This window comes from Poecilia reticulata, linkage group LG22 (assembly GCF_000633615.1).
Source record: "Poecilia reticulata strain Guanapo linkage group LG22, Guppy_female_1.0+MT, whole genome shotgun sequence".
In the NCBI taxonomy this organism is placed as follows: domain Eukaryota; kingdom Metazoa; phylum Chordata; class Actinopteri; order Cyprinodontiformes; family Poeciliidae; genus Poecilia; species Poecilia reticulata.
Genome location: NC_024352.1, coordinates 20,972,471 through 20,992,044, shown reverse-complemented (window position 1 = coordinate 20,992,044; position 19,574 = coordinate 20,972,471). Strand labels below are relative to the sequence as shown.

The window sequence follows — 19,574 nt, the reverse complement described above, 5'->3', positions numbered from 1 at the left end:
GTGTGTGTGTGTGTGTGTGTGTGTGTGTGCGTGTGTGTGTGTGTGTGTGCGTGTGTGCGTGCGTGCGTGCGTGCGTGCGTGCATGCAGGTATCACCACGGTGCTGACCATGTCCACCATTATCACCGGGGTCAATGCCTCCATGCCGCGCGTGTCCTACATTAAAGCCGTGGACATCTACCTGTGGGTCAGCTTCGTCTTTGTGTTCCTCTCTGTGTTGGAGTACGCGGCTGTGAACTACCTGTCCACCGTCCAGGACCGCCGCGAGCGCAAGATGAGGGAGAGGGCACGCTCTCAGGTAAGTTACACCTGTAACAGTAAACAATTGCTGCTGGAAAAGACAACTGGTTTTTAATTGACTTGCCATCCAGAAACCACTTTCTGAAGTCTTGTTGGTTGTGCAGGAGGCTCCACTTCTACTTTTCAAAGATGTACAGTTGTACAATTGTGCATCTGTTCACAGCCTTTTTTATGGGAGTGTAAATGTTGAGTTTGGAGGGTGAGGCCAGCAGCAACTTATTTGGATTTAAAGCGACAAGAGACCCTAAAAAGAGGGGCGCTCCTTTAATAGATGGTACTTACTAGATATTGAAAGTTCCAGTTGTTATGGAGAAGTGGGGGAAAATATTTACTCACAGGACATTTAGAGAACTTTGTACAATCAGAAAAAGCAAAAATATCCAGGCGGAGAATTGAAACTTTGGTATTAAAGGGTTTACAATAATCTCCTAAATCTTGTTGAAAAGTTAGTAGTATGTAAGTTTTGACTTATTTCAAATATTTTAAGGTATTTGCACCAGAAACTAGATTAAAAATACTTTATAAAATTTTGTGTTTTTGCAGTAATATTTTATTCCTAATCAGTTCTTTTTTCTTCAAGGTCAATTTACCTACATTCCAGTTTTGAGTAAAGTTGATCAATCAGTCAAGTTTATTTGTACAGCGCATTTCAGCAGCAAGACGAGTCAAGGTGCTTTCCACAATAAAAACAGAAAATTACAAAGCTATAAAGAAAACACCATATAGTAAACTACTGAACAAACATTACATTTACACTAAAAAACTTTGATTTATATCACTAGCCTGCACACAGTAACTGCATTTAATCATATTGTTGAATTTACTAATATTTTTTGATTTTCTTGTGGCACAAACAATGTAGAAAATAACAAAAATAACAATTCCAGTCCTACTGTTTTTTTTGTTTTTGTTTTTTTTTGCCATCAATAACTGAAATCTATCTGACAACAATACATCAAAATTCTGCAGTTTTAATGTGTGTCCATTTTTGGTAGATTTTGCTGACAGTCGTCTTCATGAGTTGTGATTTGTTTCCCCTCCCAGTCGCTGCCTTGCACCTGCAGCATCTCCCAAACACGAACCATGACCATGCTGGACGGCACCTACAGCGAGGCGGACACCAACAGCCTGGCCGGCTACACCGAGGAGCCGATGGTTCCAGAGGACGAACCCGAGGAGAAGCAGAAAGTCCCGGAGAAGTCAGAGCACATGGTGGTGCACCTGTCCATGAGCACCGAGTCTGCCGGCATCAAGAAGAGGAAGAGCCTGCGCGCCCTCAACATCATCCAGAACACGCACGCCATCGATAAATACTCCCGGATGATTTTCCCAGGATCGTACATCTTCTTCAACCTCATCTACTGGTCGGTTTACTGCTGATTGACAGCCGGGGGTGGAAACTAATATCAGTGATGAACCCGAAGGAGATGAAGAGTTAATGTTGGGATCTTACACAGGAGGAACAGGTAGACCAGCAGAACCTGAGGTGCTGAAACATCTCCAGGGTTCTGCTTCTGGGTTTAATTTCTTTCCAACAGCAGCTTGAATGTTCATAAATATTGTACAGTAAAAGCAAGGGAACACACAAACTGTGTCGGACGTTATCAGTTATGAATGTTTGGGTTCAGGACAACGAAAATCTGCAACTGAAGAGGACATTTACAGGAAAAAAGAAAAACATCTCAGGTTTGAAAATTAACTGGTTTTGTTCAAATTCCAAGTTTTAATCCAGCTGAATGTAAAAACGCTCAGATTTGGTTTATTGGCTTTTGTAGAATTCAACTTTTGAGTTGCATCAACATGTTGAGCTCAACCTCAGGAAAATTTAAAGTCTCAGATGTGAAAGACGGCAGCAGGAATGGAGCACCTGGCGGAGGTTGTCACGGTAACGTGAGTTATTACTGACGGAGAGGATGGGGATGCTTTATTTTATTAGTCCTTCACAGACGATGGTGTTTATTACAGGAGAAATTTAACAGAAAAACAAACACAGCTGAAATCATAACCCTGAAGAGTTTTTCACACGTCATTAAAGAACGAGAGGCTTTCAGAGCTGAGGAGACATAAACAGTAATAAATTTAATTGATTTCTGGGTAAATGTTTTCACAAATTTCAAAGATTTGCAGCAATTATGACTTTTGCTGCTCCTGTAAGATCTTAACTCTGTGTTTTATAAGGCGAGTTGAATGTCGTTTGAGCCTCCATGGAGCCCAGATCAGATCACAGATCTGAAGGCTGAGACGTCTTTGTCAGATCTGACCAAACACACTTACTGTGTTTATTTACTGGACTAATTTATTCCACTAAACCTCAGTGTATTATAAAATAAAGTTTGTATTTGTGTAGATTAAAGAACTGTTGAAACAGTCAGTGTTTTTAAAGCTTATATTTGATCAAGAATGACTGATGGCAGCTCATTTAAAGAGTACGAACTGCTTCTTTATGAGAAGAAAAAACAACCTCGGATGAACTGCAGAGACCAGACAACACGTCTGTATGCATCTGTCTGACTCTGCACTTATTTCTGCAGCTTCACATCAGTCTACAGCTCAACATCTGTCTGTAAAGGTTGTAGCAGTGTCAGATTTTACTTTGACTACACATCTGACTACGTCTCTCCACAACGCCACGCCTCTCTGCAGTGGATGCACACTTTTCCGCGGCTCTACATCTAGCTGCACATCTGGACTTCGGGATGCAGAGTCTGCACATCTGGTGTCTCTGACTACAATGTCACACCTTGTCTGCAGAGGATGCACATCTGTCTGCAGCTTCCCATCTGTCAGCCGGCAGGAGGTCTTTGTGCTTTTCCACCAAACATCGCAGTCGACTTATTGGGGAGCTTTTAAACATGAATGTTTATTGTTTATCGTCACCACGGACGATGAAATGTTTTCGAATCGCTGAGATGCCGATGTGTCAGAGGAAACTTTACTGAGATCCAATCCTGTTACAGACGCTCAGATCTCCAGGTGATGAAGAGTTTTAGTTTGATGCTCAGCTGTGTGTTTGAGTTTGTCGGTGAAATGTTTCTGCTGGTTAAATCTGACATAAAGAATGTTTCTGTGTTGGTCAAGATGTATTAAATATAACTGTAATAAACTGACTCTGCCTCTGATTCAGATGGATTTGAACCGACTTCTCTGCTCTCACTCTTCCTTTAACATCTTAGTATGAATCTGTTACCACAGAGAAACCCGATAAAGTCATTTCATCAAACTCTGTCAGACATCAGACCTGTAAGGTGACTCAGGTCTAATCTGCAAAGTAATTTTAATACAAGAACATAAAATTTAGGAAATACAAAAAGCTGTTCTGAAAAAAAAGCTGAAGACAATCCTAGATCTTGAGTCAACTACAAAATACGATAGTTGTGCTGTATAATCCAAGAGTGCTTTAGCCTGTTTGGAACCAATAGATGGACATTTTCCTTGAGGAAAAGTGGTGTACTTCTGAAATGTTTTTTGTTTTATGCAAGACAAAATAAGACACAAAAATTGACAAAATGTTTCACATGTGCCTCCTCTGTTAATTTACAATAATCTTAGTTACCGGAACCAAATCTCATAACTATATTCAGGCCATCTGCAGCACATAACTTTGTTCTTTCACCACATTAGCTAGTTAGCTGGCTAACTGCATATTTTATTAAAAAGTTATTTTGTTAAAGTATCTCATATCACTCATTAAAACACATTATGTAGATACTTTATTCTCTTAATTTCCACTTAATGAAAACCGTCACACCATTAAAAAAATTTTTTTAAGAGAGAAATAAGGGATTAAAAGAAAATGTTTTACACCCGGTTTAAGGTTGTTACTTTCAAAAGGTATTTCTAATCTAATCAAATGAGCCTGATCACTTTAAACTATCTGCATGACAAATTGCACAACTGCATGGACTGCCATCATTGATGGTTAATTATTGAAGGATCATGCTTTCAGATTCTGGTTGACAACAGAGTAGCATAAAAATTATTTACTAGGTGGTAAAATGGTAGTAATTTAGAAACTAATCTAAATTATTTCAATAATCCAATAGCAGACATTAGCCAGAAAAAAAAAAAATTAATGAAACCTTTTTGTTTAGGATTTTTTAAATTACATATAACACTTTTTAAATTATTTGCTCATTTTACAGCAACTTTCACTAATGTGAAAAAATATTGCATGTTTTCCCAATAAGGTGGAGACCTAATGCAATATAATAGAAACTGTAAACATAAAAAAAGTAAACATAACGGGAGAGGGAGATACATAAATGATTAAATAACATTTCCTCGTTTATTGATTTATGTAACTATCAAAAACTCTAGTTACTGAATATAAACATATAGCTGATTAACCTTTGAGTAGAGTAATAAAACAATCAAAACATTGTTTTGTTTCAGATCATGATGCGTTTGAAATCCTCGGATTCCTCTGTCTTTATGTGAATTTAACTTATTTTATTCTTTTATTATTGGAGCAACAATATAAATCTACGTTTCTACATTTTGTTTCAGACTTTTAAACAATACTCTTTTCAACCATCTTTTATTCTGCGGTGAAAAATCCTGTAATATCTGAAAGTTTCCCCTAATTTCCGAGCGGTCAGTGAACGCAGCGCAGAGCTCCACTTCCTGCCAGCAGGAAGTTTCCCGTCCTCGCCGACCCGGACTGTTTTGATAACTCTCTGCAGCCACCGGACAGAGAACCGCTCGGAGCCGGAAGCTGTGAGTGCTTGTGTTTTGTTTAGACCTGTTTACTCGCTGTTTGCTTATTGTTTGTTGACCGAACACAGACAGAGTTCGGGTGGCCGCAGCAGCAGCTGTTCGGTGTGTTCCGGGTCGCTTCATAGATACCAGCGCTCTGTTTCCTGTCAGAGTCTCCGTTACACCTGATCAGCTGAGATCAGAGCTCACCTGTCCGTCAGGCTCAAGTGGATTAACGTCAAAACACACATGACGTCACAGAGCTGCGTCACTCTAACGGGTCGCCACCAAACTATGGTTTCTTGTTGGGCTTCCGGTTCTGTCTGCAGAACGATGAAGGTCAGGATGGCTCTGATCCGTTTCCTGTAGAGTTTCCTGTTTCCTCTGATCTTCTGACAGCTGCTGTGAGTCAGTTCGGACCTTTGGTAACAGAACCGGATGCATCTGCCTGATCCAACTGGACATCAGATTATTCAGATTCATTTTTTTAAGTGAGTTATTATCAGTTATATACAAATAAGGATTAGGATAACTGGGTGTCTTTTTTTTTCTAATGTTAATCTCACAGTTCAGAATTTTGAGAAGTCATAGTTCAGCAGATTAACTTCTGAATTCTAAAATAAAAGTCAGAATTGTAAAATGAAAGTCGATATTCTGAGATTGAAGCCAGAATTTTGAGATTAAAGTTGATATAAGATTGATATTTGAAGTTTGAGATCAATGCCAAGATATCAGAGATTAAAATGCGAATTGTCAGGTAAAAATAGATATTCGGAGATTAAAGTTGGAATTCTGGTATTGACGTAGATATTAAGAGATTTAAATGTGAACTTTGAGATTAAAGGAAAGATATCAGATTAAAATCAGAATTGTCAGGTTAAAGTAGGAATTCTGAGATTGAAGGCAAGATTTCTTAGAAAATATGACATAACGTTTTATTTGTACAGGAGGAAACATGCTCATATTTAGGTTTTAAAGCTTTTTAATTAAGGTGAATATTAAGACGTTGTCTTTCATTAGTTTGAATTAAAGCGTTTGACAGATTTGAATTTAAAGTACGGTGGCTCTGGAGGGACAAACGTCTTGTCAATGTGCATTTGATGGATTAAAATGTATTTTTCATTATTTAGAAATGTCTGAAAACTAAAAGAGAAGTTGAGAAGAAATGTTCAGATTGTTTTTGTTAGTTTAAAACACATTTCTATCCTGTGATGTTTAACTGTGAGGCAACAACAATAAAAACTGCAGTCGAGTTCAGAAAGATCCAAACTGAGAGTTCTGGTTGTTTTTTTTAGAGCTACAGAACATAAAGTTAAAGCTGGAGTGAAACGGATAAACCATCTGAACCAAATTTAAGTTTATTACTCAGAATTTCTGCAGTCGTGGTGTGAAAGAACCAAGAGGAATGCTGCTGTGGTTGAAATGAGTCATTCAGGAAAACCGCTCTCTCAAAGGAGAAGTCGTTTCGTTGGCTCCTCCCAGCTTCGTGTTTCACTGCAGTTTAACGTTTTTAACGTTCCAGCTGCAGCTCCTGAGGGAACAACGAGTTCCTCCACAGACCTGACAGCCACACAGAGTATTCCTGGGATTTTTGTTTTCACGCTTCAACAAACTGCAGGAGAATTAATGAAGTTTTTACTGGAAAACAACCAAGAAGAAGAAGAATGCAGACCTCTGACTCACAACCTGAAGGTTACACCTTGATGCTTTCACTGGGCTGGGAATTAAACCCGAGACATGGAACAGCTTCATGTTCCTGCTGGTTCTGATTTATTCCTCTTTCTGCAGGCTCTGGTCCGGCCATGACCCAGCAGGAGCAGCAGGAGTTCACCGCCCGCCTGCAGGAGGCCGATGCTTGGATGAAGGGCATCGAGGAGCAGCTGAAGGCTAACGACAACACGGCGGGACCGCGAGATGCCCTGGAGGCCCGACTCAGGGAAACCGAGGTGTGTCGGGTTTTCTTTGATGGGGTTAAGCTGTCTGAATGTAGGATTTAGTTGGATATGTGGCAGGATTTTTAGAAAATCCCCAACCTGCTGTGCACATTTCGCACGTTTCTGCCTGCCATTTGGTTCTCAACTGCTTCCAAAAACAGCCTAGGTGCTGTTAAAAAAAATAAGTTGATGTTTTGTGGTGACTGGAAGATGAGCCATTTCAAAAATCTTTGGAATGTAATGTCACAAATCAGCAGGCACGGCCCTCACTTAGCAAGCTGAGCTCTCAGGTGAGTGATACCTGCTCTCAGCTTGGTTATCTGCTCCCAGGTGGGCTGCAGCTGCTCTCTAGTCAGCTTAATCTGCTCATAACAGAGGACCAGTTATGAAAAATCACATTTTTTAACTTTCATTTGGGTCTCAACTGCTTTTAAAAGCATCCCAACTATTTAAGTAAAAATAAGTTTTTAGCAATAAGTTAATGTTTTTGGTGTCTGGAAAATGAGCTATTTCAAAAACCTTCAGATTGTTAAGTCACAATCGACGGGCACTACACTGTCAACCTATGATGAGCTCCAGCAAGTTTGGTCAGTTGGTTATACCGCTGTACAATGGCTGCTGGAAAAGACAAGTGTTTTGATGTTGACTTACAATCCAGAAACCACTTGCTGCACTCATGTTGGTTGTACAGGAGGTCCTACTAATGCTTTTTAAAGATGTATGGTTGTATAATTGCTAACACGTTTTCAGCCATTTTTACATGCAAGTGCAAACGGTGAGTTTTTAGGGGCGTGGCCTGCAGCAGCTCATTTGCATTTAGAGGTACAGACCCTAAATCAGCTCATTTTGAAAGATTAAAATAGGCAGAACTGAGCAGACTAAAATCTCATGATTTTGTGCAAAAATAATGCCTGTAAACTTGTGGTAACTTGTTCAAGGAAGCACAATAGGTCACATTCAAAGGGAGCAGAGATGCAGTTTGATCTGCTTTAACTGAGAATCTCATCTCTGTTTAAATCTATATTCTTAAAGCAGCCATAAAAACAATCTGACAGCAGGTTGCATGAATGCATGCAGTTTTATGAGCCGCTCCCCGCTGGGTGTTGTCCTAACTGGAGTCAGACTCATTAATTGCATTGCTGCTGCTGCAGAGCTTAAGCTTCCCATGATGAGCTGCTGCTGCAGGCGGTGAATAACCAGCATGGCGATCTGCTCCTGCAGCTGATCACAACATCAATCATCATCGAGTCGCTGCACCTCCTGTTTTCACTTTAAGGCCTCGCCCTCATGAAAACTGCAGTCAGTCAGCTGTTCTGCAGAAGCAGGCGGCAGAACCCGTTTAAAATTCTTTTGGATTTCTGTTTTGATTCTGTTGAAGCTACTAAATCTGAGTACATGTTTTTAATTTAGAGATGTTTTTGTTGTTTCTGAGGAGACCACGGTGTTTTTCTTGTGTTTTTTCCTAAAAGCTATTATTACAAAGAGTTCCTGTTTCTCTATGTTCATCCGACTCACACGGGAATAAAACCGGCTCACTCTGAACCTGCTGCTGCAGAAAGGCTTCCTTTTCTTTACCTTTTAAAGGGATCTTGATAAATAATTTAAATACGTCTCCAGGCTTCCTGAAGATCTGTCAACATTTTCCTTTAGGCTCTGGCTGCTGTTGCACTGAGTTTCAGTCGTTGCATAAAGTAACGAATCTGAGGAAAAGCATAAAGGGCAAGAATGAATGGTGAAGGCAAATCTCTGCAGTATGTTGTTGTTTAAGTTTGTGTTCTGTTGTGCTCTGATCCATTTTCATCTCAATTTTATTTGGTAGAATCATCAGTTTAATGCCTGATCTTTATTTTACTGCTGTGCTACAAATATCCTCACATGTAGTTGCATCCCTGAATGTTGTTATGCATCACCACTGAGCTTCACTGTAAAACATGGTAGCAAAGTTTGAGGATTATACATTGACCCAGAAATGATTGAGATAAATGAGAATATTGTTGTTTTGAGATTATTTTCAAGTAATATAATGATGACATGATGATGCAAGTACAACCTCTCAAAGATCACTAAACAGTTTTTTTTCCTAGCGAGTAATTAACATTGTAACTGCAAGACATTTTAAATGTATAAAACAAATAAACAAAACTAGTGTTAAAGCAAATAAAATGGATACTTAACAAAACTGCTCTTCAAAAAAAGGTTTAGTTAAGAGTGATGCACCAGACTGAATACTTTTGTCATCAAGTCTCTTTAGTAGAAAGAAGAACTCGAGAAAAACAAACATGCAAATGGAAATGATGAAGATAATTTATCACTAAATGATTAATTATTGCAGTGCAATGCAATAAGCACGCTTATTGCAATTAATTAATGCAATAAGCATTGATTAATTGCTTATTGCAGCAGAGTTAGAGGTTCACATCCAGGATTCATGTGAGCTGAACTTGTTAATCTGATCTCAGGATAAAAGATTTTTTAATCTTTATCAGCTTTAAATATTTTGAAAAATCAGATTTTGATTGTTTTTTCAGGGGTGAATAATCCTGAACATCTGAACAAAGTAATAGGAACATAAAAACAAGAAGGAGGTGTTGTTATGTTTTTTGTGGTTGGTTTTGTGTGATAATATAAGAACTATCTGTTCCTAGAGATAGGAGTCTATCTGTCTATCCAAAGGTGTTTGGACTTTAAAAGTTTTTCTTGTGTGATTTTGTAGAAAATCCACCATTCGTCTCACAATGGTCAGATGATAGTGGACCAGGCGCTGTTGGCTGCAGAGAAGCTTCTGCAGAGCGGCGATGAAGAGCTGAGGAACAGCACCAACGAAAAGCTGAAGGAGCTGAAGAACCAGTGGGACGAGACCAGCACCTACATCGTCCACTGTCACAGGTAACCTTCAGTGCATGTTGGAGGTGAACTTTGTTGCATTTTAGTAGCAGCAAAATCTATAATGATATGTTTATTTGCCTTCTGTTTGGTGTTTAACTATGTATTTCAATAATTGTTTACTTTAAAGATCTTCTAGGGATGAACACTGCATATTAGTTACGGCTCTACATGCTAAACCAACATGTTAACTGCTTATACTTGTCCCTAATGCTTTATTGTTATTATATTATTTATCCTTCCTCTACCATATCAGCAAAAACACTCTCCAGGCTATGAATACCTAATTAACTGCATTGAATCCCCCCCACCCCCCTTCTCTTTAACATTTGGTTATGTTTCTATGCATGTGTTCAATGTTCATCTCTGTTACAATAGGTTGACTTCATGACACACACAGGTTCACTGGATTTATTCTAAGAAAAGAGGAAATCAAGTTGGTGGTTAACATCAGTCTAGCAGCTTCTGCGATTAAATTAAATATAATAAATAACCCTAAACAAGCAATGGCTCCTAATGAGCAGTTGGCAGCAATAAACATAGCAGCAATAAACAATGGAAAAAATTAATAACAATTAAAAACTTACACAAAACACAGCAAAATCACTCATGAAACTCCGTATATGAATACATTTGTCTAAGATATATGTTAGAATATATTTGTAAAGAAAACACAGAGCTAAAGCTAATACATACCACAGTTAACAACAGAAACAGAAATGAAAACACCAATAAATGTCAGGAGAAACAACTTACTGACTAAACAAAACAAATTCAAAGAATAAACAAATTTTGACCAACTTCACATCCATATTATTGTTAAAATAAAACCCTGTTACACATGTTCACTTAATTTTAATTCCTATATGTGATTTGTTTGTCACAATAAAACATACTTGTCCCTATCAAATAAATACATTAAAAAGGTGTAAAATTTGCACTGGTGCTGCACAGTTTTAGAAAATCTTGAGGTGTATGCCTAGTTTTACATGTTGATATTATGATATAGTCATAATATCACAATATCTCTAACCTTCAGTGTGTTGGAGGAAACCTCTTCTAGCTTTAAAATCTCAGCTAATAGAATATTAATCTTTAGTTCCTCAAACAGTTTTAGAGGAACTGTCAAAGTTCCGAGTGACACATTAATGAAAATAAACATAAAAGAGCAAGGATCACTGAACTCGGCGTTAGCAGAAACATCTGATGTCAGGATTGTTTTCAGATGAATCAAAACGCCTGACACAGAGAAACATTCACCTGTCAGGTGGAATCCATCGACCAATCAGAGAGCAAGCTGCAGCTTCACGATCCTCTCTGATGAAGAGGTCACACTCTGACATAAAAACTGGAATTTAATAAAAGTACACGTCAGAGATGAAAACATGCATTAATTTATATAACTTATTTTTTGTTGTACTTTGCCTGTGGAATAATTTTTCATAGTTGACGTTTATCTGCAGAAGTTTTTGTGAATCGTCTTACAAAATCATTTCCCAGTAAATCGGACCATTGATTCCTGCTTGTTTTCCTGTAAACCTGCTTGTTTTCCTGCAAAATAAAAGAACCGGGTTTATTTTCTCGCTCTGGGAATAAAGGAACAATTTAGAAAGGAGGAAAATGCCAGGAAGACATCATGAGAGGTTGATATCTGCACGGCAGGAAGCATAAATATCTCAGAGGGCTTCGCATGTGAGACAGACAGATAACAAAGAGAGGCGGCTGTTAAAGAGCCGGTAATGTCATGTTGTCAGCATGCAGTCCTGCTAAATGCCAAATCAACTGAGATGTTTTCCAAAATGTCACTTTATCATTTGAGTGAAACAAGGAACTGCATGAACAACATCTGAATTAAATGGCTTTTCAAATCTTAAATTGAAACTAATCTGATCCCAGCTGAGAACAGAGAGGATGTGAGATTTCTGACTCTGATAGGAGGTGCTGGTTATTTTACAAAGTGGAAGTTTAAATGACGTAAAGTAGAGCTGAAGTGACTAATCTGATTAGTCGATTATTAAAATTACCATAAATTTAGTAATAAATTAATTGTGGACTGGAGTAAACAAATTTGGCAGATAGAACAAAATCAGAGCATTAAGAAAGTCAAAACTGTACAAAAATATATACATTTTGCCTTTAATATCAATAAAAAAACTACCAAAACCCCCATAACTCTTCAAGTGGCAGTTTTAGCTTTAAAATTCTGTAAAAACTAACAAATAAAATCTCCTATTAAAGACCGTTAGCTGTCTAATTATTAATCAAATTAACTTTCTATTTAAAAGTTTATTATAAAATAAACTTTTAAAAAGTTTATTTTATAATAAAAATAAACTTATTATAAAATAAACTTTTAAAAACAGTTTATTTTTCAAAAGTTAAAAATAAACTAATTCTAACTTTGAAACATTTTTAGAAATAAAAATGTATAATTTTTTTAAATTAATTTTATATAAAACAAATATTTATTAAAATGCATTTTTATTACATTTAATTTTAATGAATGTTAGTTTATATAAAATAAATATTTTAATTTTAAATAAACTATTTAACTTTGGACAATTTTTATAAATAAAAATTTATAAATAACATTTTATTTATCTTAAATAAGTAAAAAATATTAAAATACATTTTCAATCAAATTAATTTCAATATTATAAAATTTTATTTATTGAAATAAATTAAGAATTTATTTTCTTAAATAAATAAGATTCTTAATTATGTTTTGAATATTTCAATGCATTTCTAAAATAAAGGCTAACATAGTTAAATAAAAATCTTCAGATTTCTTTATCAGAATAATTGATTACCAAAATAATATTTAGTTGCTGCTGTGAAGTAAAGTTTAGCCGCGTCTCTGTCTGTGTAGCCGGATCGAGTGGGTGTGGCTCCACTGGAGCGAGTACCTGAAGGCGTACGAGGAGTTTGAGTTGTGGCTGACGAAGCAGCGCCGCAGCCTGGACCTGGACGTGGAGCTGCAGATGGGCCTGAAGGAGAAGCTGTGGCAGGTGGAGCAGCAGATGGTGATTGTCAGCGACATCAAGAGCCAGGCGGTTCTGCTGGAGAGGCTGCTGGACGAGGCGGCCGCTCTGCACAGCAGAATCGAGGATCCCAGCGTGGACGCAAAGGCCCAGCAGAGGCTGCAGGAGGACTACATGGACGTCCGAGACCGAGCCCAGGTGAGACCCGATTTACCCCGGATCATCCTGACCGGGTCTTAGAACACCTCTAGATGTTTCTTATTTCTCCTGTTTGGTTAGGAGCGACTGATGCTGCTGCAGAAGATCAGCGAAGAGCATCACATGTTCCACAGCCACGTCCAGAAGTTCCAGTCCTGGCTGGTGTCTAAAACCAAAGAGCTGACGGAGCTGATGAAGCTGGACGAACCGCCGGAGAGCAAACTGAGAGCATTAAAGGTCAGTCCAACCGCTGCCAGCAGCATGTCAGCGTCTGCTGGCCGGTTCCAGCTCAGCAGAGTGACAGGAATATTTGTTGCAGTTTATTTTTACACCTGTTTTCATCATTTTATTTATTTTACATTGGCTGTCACTCCTAATTGCACTGACTGAACAAATTAAAGTTGAGTTGTTTTTTTCATGTTTGCTGTACTGGTGCAGAGTTGTCAAATAAATTTCTAATTCAGTACATTTATATCTGTGTTTAAAAAAAGAGACATTTTAAGTCAGTTCAGCGATGTTTTTCTATATCGTATCGGTATCGGTCGATACTAAACCTCAGATATCTGTATTGGCATCAGAAGTGGAAACAAGTGGATCGGTGCGTCCCTGTTAGACACTGAGTGGTTCTGGAGCACCTGCAGTTTTTCTGCTGCATAAAAGAGTTGATGCATATGTAGGCTTTTTATTTTTAATCACAATAAAATTTCTGCTGACATAATGTTCTTAAAATAAAAAATATGCCAAGTAAGACACAAATGTAAATGTTTTTACCATCAAGACTTTAGATGATAAGTAAAGTAACATTTATGCATAAACTTTTACTGAAAAGCACCCAAATTGGCTTTTATCTATTTTGTTAAACTCTGCTAAATATGTCAAGAAAGTAAAACAAAACCTGTTTATAAAACTGAGAATAAATTTGTTCAATCGAGCCTGAAATAATTTGAGAACAAGAACTAGAACTTTCTTTTAACACAGCAAACATGCAAAATCTTTTCAAGTTTGGGATTTCTGATAACCAACATCCATTAGAAATAGATATAACAACATAAATAAATCAATAAATCAGACGTCTTTATTACCTTAATTCATTTAGTTATTTTCTTGGCCTGCGAGTACTTTTGACTTGACGATTTTGGCCCACATGACAAAAAGTTTGGACACCCTGTCCTAACGTCTTGCTTTGTCTCAGACTCTGGACGAAAGCATGGCCACTGAGGAGAAGACGCTGCTGCACATCGAAGGCGTGGCCGACGCCGTCAGGACCAACACGTCTCCGGCGGGAGCCGAGGCCGTGCAGGAGGAGGCCGAGGAGCTGCGGCTGGGCTGGCAGCGGCTGCGGCAGGGTCTCTGTGAGGCCGAGGAGGGGCTGCACTGCAGCTTGGACTCCCACAGTCAGTACGTGACCCGGTGCCAGCGGCTGGGGGAGGATATCGGCCGGATCAGGGAGATGCTGCAGGATCTGGACCAGGAGCTGGTCGACACCCAGGAGTCCAAGAGCTGCACAGAGACGACCGAGGAGCAGATGGAGGGGCAGTGGAGGAAATACTCGGTAGGTTCGCCTCCACAACTTCTTCATTTTAAATAAAATTGGTGTCAAACGTTTGTGCTGCAAAACGTTTTGTTTGTGGTGCTCTCATTTTAGAAATACTAATAAATGCCTCCAGAGGGAGTCAAAGGTCAACTGACCTCCAAATTTTAAAACATTTAACAAAATTTATATAAATACATTTTTGTTTAAGTTTGTGCTGCAAACTTCACAAAGTATACACAAAGTATTTTTGTGTATACTTTAAAAAAGTATTTTTAATAACCTCTGAAAATATTTATTAATAGCATTTAAAATGATAGCGGCACAAACAAAACTTTCCTGCCGAAACATTTGACACCAACTTTGTTAGATTCGAAGAAGGTGGTAAGTTTTTGACTGTTGAGGCGGAGATGCTGAAGTGGATGGGATTGTGTGAGATTCAGGAACCTGAAGAGTCTCTCCTATCTGTGTTTCAGGTTGTGAGGAACACTCTGGCAGGTAAAGAGTCTCAGGTGGAGCTGCTGAAGTCTCAGCTGAAGGATCTGTTCAGGTTCTCGGAGGATCCTCGCCACCTCACAGACGGCGTCCTGGCCGTTGTTAAAGAACATCAGAGGTAGGAGCAACGTGCGGTCAAACCTTCAGCTGAGGGGTTTTATCGTAGTTGGTGCGTTTCTGTGATCAAAAATTCCGCCGTTTCCATGGAAACGTGTTTTCTCAGCTGATTTAACTGATCTGATCTGATGAAAGCAGCTGTAAAACATGTTGAAACCATAAAACGTAAATTATTAACAGAAAGGAGAGTAAAATGTATGTAAAGTTGAGCTGCAGCCGATCCATCTCATTCTGTCTGATTATTAGTTACCTCAGTGGATTTGATTGATTGATTACGTATCAGAGCCATGCAGTGAATTGTTCAGAAATGTTAATGAGGATGAATTTCCAAATTGTTGGAAGAAAACATGAAAAAATGCAAAAAAATCAACCCAAAATCTGTAACAGCATACGGAAAAATTGGAAATTGGTCACAAAATTTACTAAAAATAGGAAATTTCCTATTTTTCTATTTCCTATTACCTGAAAAAAGGTAATATGAAATATTATTTCCTAAAAACGTCTTCATTTTGGGAAATTAGGAAAAGGGAGTTTAAAATAAAGTTTTCTATTTTCAAAAGGGAGTTTTTGGGTTTGATGATCCAGGCTGTTCAATAAACCCTCAGATTAAACAAATTACAGTATTTTCCGCATTAAGGCGCACCTTCAATGAATGGCCTATTTTAAAACTTTCTTTCATATATAAGGCGCATAGAATAGACGCTACAGTTACGGTTGCCACCCGTCCTGTATTGAACCTATACGGGACATGATTTGTTCCGTACTCCACAAATAAAGAAGTGGTCCCCAGTGCTTTATATAGTAGTCTTCCCCAGTCGTTGTTTCACTCACGGTGTTGGTGTTGTGATATTGTGCCCAACTGCTTTCTGGGTAACACAGACCAACCGACACGCTGCCGCCGCAGTCTCTGTCTCTCTTCCCCGCCCCCCCGGCTTTAAGTGTACAGGGGCTGGTCCCTTGGTAACCCTAGTCGAAGCACCGCGGATGAATGTCTAAAGCCACTTTGTTGACATGTAGAATGCCAACAAAACAGTCCGACTCGGGTCGGCGAGGAGAGCCTTCTGTGACTGGGCCGGGGCGTGGCTGGACGATGGTCACCCGTCTCCGTTGGCGCACAGCATGTTGGTGGAGAACGTGGTGCTAAATGACCTGCAGACGACCTGATTATCAGGTCGTTAGGTAGATAGGTCAGTCAAACTTTATTAACAAACCAGTTTTTTGACAATTAACCCAGCATGCACCGCGCACTTCTTCCACTACGGGCGAAAATGAAGCCGGTGGCTGCTTACCGTAGTTGCTTGACCTGTTGTGGCTCAATATTGGTCCATATATAAGGCGCACCGGATTATAAGGCGCACTGTCGGTTTTTGAGGAAATTGAAGGTTTTTAGGTGCGCCTTATAGTGCGGAAAATACGGTACACAGACAAACTCCCCCTGCTGTCCAAAATAGATGCTAGAGAATAAATCTAAACCTCCAAATAAATCTGAGCATTCAAAAAATATGCTGCTGTTGTTAATGAGTGCTGAGTCACTTTCTACAGCTAAAGCAGAAAAATCTGTTAATTTATGCAAGTTACCACAGAAAAACACTTTAAATTTCCTTAGAGTTATGGGTTTTCTTGTGTTTTTGACCAAAACTCGAAAGTCTAAACATAAATATCAACATGCTGTCGATGCAGGTGGTTTATATTCAGTGTTCTTGTTGACCTGTGCTGTCGCATCATTATTATTTCCACAGCTTGCATCATTCACCAGTTGGAGCTCCTCGCCCAAATGAATGGAACAGCTCTAAAAATGACTCTTAGAGCAAATTTCTTCAGGAATGGGAAACTTTCGATTTGAACTTGTTAAATCTCAGCAAACAGGGGAATTATTCCAGTCGAGTTTTAGCATCTCTAAAGAAACCGAGGACTTTGTGTCATTACAAGCTTCTTACGCTTCTGTTTTTTAGTCCAATTATAATTTAGCTTCCTGTTTAACACATGGAGGCAAATTGAATCCTGCATTGTTTTTAAGAAACACTTTCCCGGTGAAAATTATGCAGCTTTCTCAGGTTTTTCTTTTACATTCTGTTTAATTTTTAATAACATCGCATTGTGGCAGGAAGCTGAGCTCAGTCCTGCAAGCTGCTGCAACTCCAGTAGATTCAGTTTAACCCCTAATTATTCATACACCTAGCAGGTATAGATTTAAAACTAGCTTATATAAAAAAAAATAGTATCAAAGATTATGAAAAGAGAATAAAATTATATGAAAGACACATCAGTAGACTGAAAAACTACTATACTACCATACTTTTTAAAATCTTTAGTCTATTATCATAGTTGCTGAGCAGCATTTGTTGCACATTTTCAGTTATTTTCATCATTTATATTTATATTCTGGGTTTCTGCAGGTTGAAGATGCTCTCATTATTCATATAACTTAAAGATTTGCATGAATAATTTTGGGCCAAACTAAGTATTATGATGCTCAAAGTGAAATATATAGTTTATTAAACAGGATAAAAACTTTGTCTTTTAGTTAAGTTCACACAGAATTAACTGGAACTGAGAACCAGAGACTTGACGCATGTTCAGTGTTCTGCAACACTAAATCCTGTTTTTCATAATAACACTGTCCTTATTTAGTTTAAAAATCTTTTTAAAATTAGTTGTCAAACACAAACATTTCATTTTCTCGATTCAGCGGCTTCAGTTTGATGTTTTTTTCTGAAATCTGTCGGGTTAAAACAAAGCTGAAGGTTATTAGGGATTAATAAATGAAACACAAGCGCCAAGCTTGTTTTCCGTTCCCATGGAGAAACAGGAAATAACAACTCAGTGTTTGTTTTGATTCTCACCTTGGACAGAAGTTTCAAAAGGTTCATTTTCAGCAGCTAAAACCGAACCGTCTAGATTTGTTTGTTCTGAAAGGAAAGAGAGTTCATGAGTCACGCCGAACTTTCTAAGTGAACTTTAAAGAGGCTCATCCTCTGACTGAACAAAAAGAAATGTATCCCACTGCAGTCTGAAGGTGAAACATCATGTTGAGGTCTCAGAGCTGTCTGTTAAACACTGTGTCCACTGTCTCGTCCTCGTCCCGTCTCTGTGTCTCAGTGTGAAGAGCAGAGCCTCCAGACTTTGTTCGGAGTCGGAGCTGGAGCTGAGGAGTCTCCTCCGGGACCCGCTGCTCAACTTCTTTCAGTGGGCAAACTCCGTCTCTCAGGTGATGGAGGCCTCCAACAACGTCAACGACTTCTCCAACACGGCCATGCTGCTGCAGAAGATCCAGGTATGACACACACACACGCACACACACCCACACGCACGCACACGCACACATACACACACACAGAGAATGAAAATATATAAACTACGTTCAGGAAACGGTTTGAGTTCCTTCATCCGATTCTTTTCCATTGTTATAATATATATTTTTAAATAAAGGTCTTCTTATAATGATTTATATTTGTTTTATGTCTTTAATTATTTAATTTGCCTAGATGAAATTTCCCAAGAGAGCATTAGTGAGGTCATTTCTCTCCTCCGTCGTTTCCTCCAGGGTCTCCTGCAGAACAGCGCTGAGCTGCAGGAGCGTCTGAGTCTGCTGCAGGTGAAAGGAGACCTGCTGGACTCGGTGTTCGGTACTGAGAGTTCTGACGATCTGCAGGGGGAGCTGAGCGCCGCCGTCAGAACCAGAGAGCTGCTGCACAACCAGCTGCTGGAGAGGAAAAACAGGCTGGAGGTACCTGAGCCCACCTGGATGGGAGGGGAGGGGGATGAGTGGGTGACTCGAGTTTTAGTTTTAGTTCTGGCTAAAACTGTTTAAAGTAAAACTTTACTTAAAAAAATAAATAAATTTGTTGCTGAGGCAATAACAGTGTTCAAGAAGGACATCTAGTGGTCCAGAAAATGAACTTGAAATGGTTTATTTATCGTCAGTTTCATTTTATGGCATAAAACATTTAAAACATGCTATATGTCTGAGATGTACAAATCTGAACTAGATTAGTCCACATATATTGGGAAATAACAAATAAAAGTCATTAAATGGAAACCTCCAACTGTGACACACAAAAAACTAAGACGATTCCTCTTCTCTGTTATGCATCTCTGTTGGGAGGAGATGAGTAGAGATGCAGCAATCATCCATCCATCCATCCATCCATTTTCTTACACCCTTGTACCTCAGTGGGGTCGGGAGGGTTGCTGGTGCTGATCTCCAGCTAACGTTCGGGCGAGAGGCGGGGTCACCCTGGACAGGTCGCCAGTCTGTCGCAGGGCAACACAGAGACACACAGGACACACAACCATGCACACACACACTCACACCTAGGGGCAATTTAGACAGGCCAATTAACCTGACAGTCATGTTTTTGGACTGTGGGAGGAAACCGGAGTACCCGGAGAAAACCCACGCATGCACAGGGAGAACATGCAAACTCCACGCAGAAAGACC

The 19,574-nt window shown here is 39.0% G+C and overlaps 2 protein-coding genes across 5 annotated transcripts in view; both read left to right on the top strand.

The window, feature by feature from the left end:
• gabrr2a (gamma-aminobutyric acid type A receptor subunit rho2a) overlaps positions 1–3,438 on the top strand; it is a 44,026-nt gene extending 40,588 nt beyond the window's left edge. Inside the window, exons 8-9 of the mRNA XM_017302415.1 lie at positions 43–297; positions 1,344–3,438. Coding sequence (XP_017157904.1) covers positions 43–297; positions 1,344–1,679 — 591 coding nt within the window. The 3' untranslated portion in view covers positions 1,680–3,438. The remainder of the gene's footprint in view (positions 1–42; positions 298–1,343) is intronic.
• A 1,474-nt stretch (positions 3,439–4,912) lies between these two features.
• The window catches only part of syne3 (spectrin repeat containing, nuclear envelope family member 3), a 21,768-nt gene continuing 7,106 nt past the window's right edge, over positions 4,913–19,574 (top strand). The window contains exons 1-10 of one of the 4 annotated variants that reach the window (XM_008400112.2): positions 4,913–5,015; positions 6,517–6,686; positions 6,783–6,940; positions 9,642–9,814; positions 12,681–12,990; positions 13,072–13,227; positions 14,183–14,542; positions 14,998–15,134; positions 18,233–18,407; positions 18,678–18,860. In XM_008400112.2, the coding sequence (XP_008398334.1) occupies positions 6,659–6,686; positions 6,783–6,940; positions 9,642–9,814; positions 12,681–12,990; positions 13,072–13,227; positions 14,183–14,542; positions 14,998–15,134; positions 18,233–18,407; positions 18,678–18,860 (1,680 nt within the window). In that variant the 5' untranslated portion in view covers positions 4,913–5,015; positions 6,517–6,658. The other 3 variants (XM_017302498.1, XM_017302499.1, XM_017302500.1) reach the window with 3 other exon arrangements.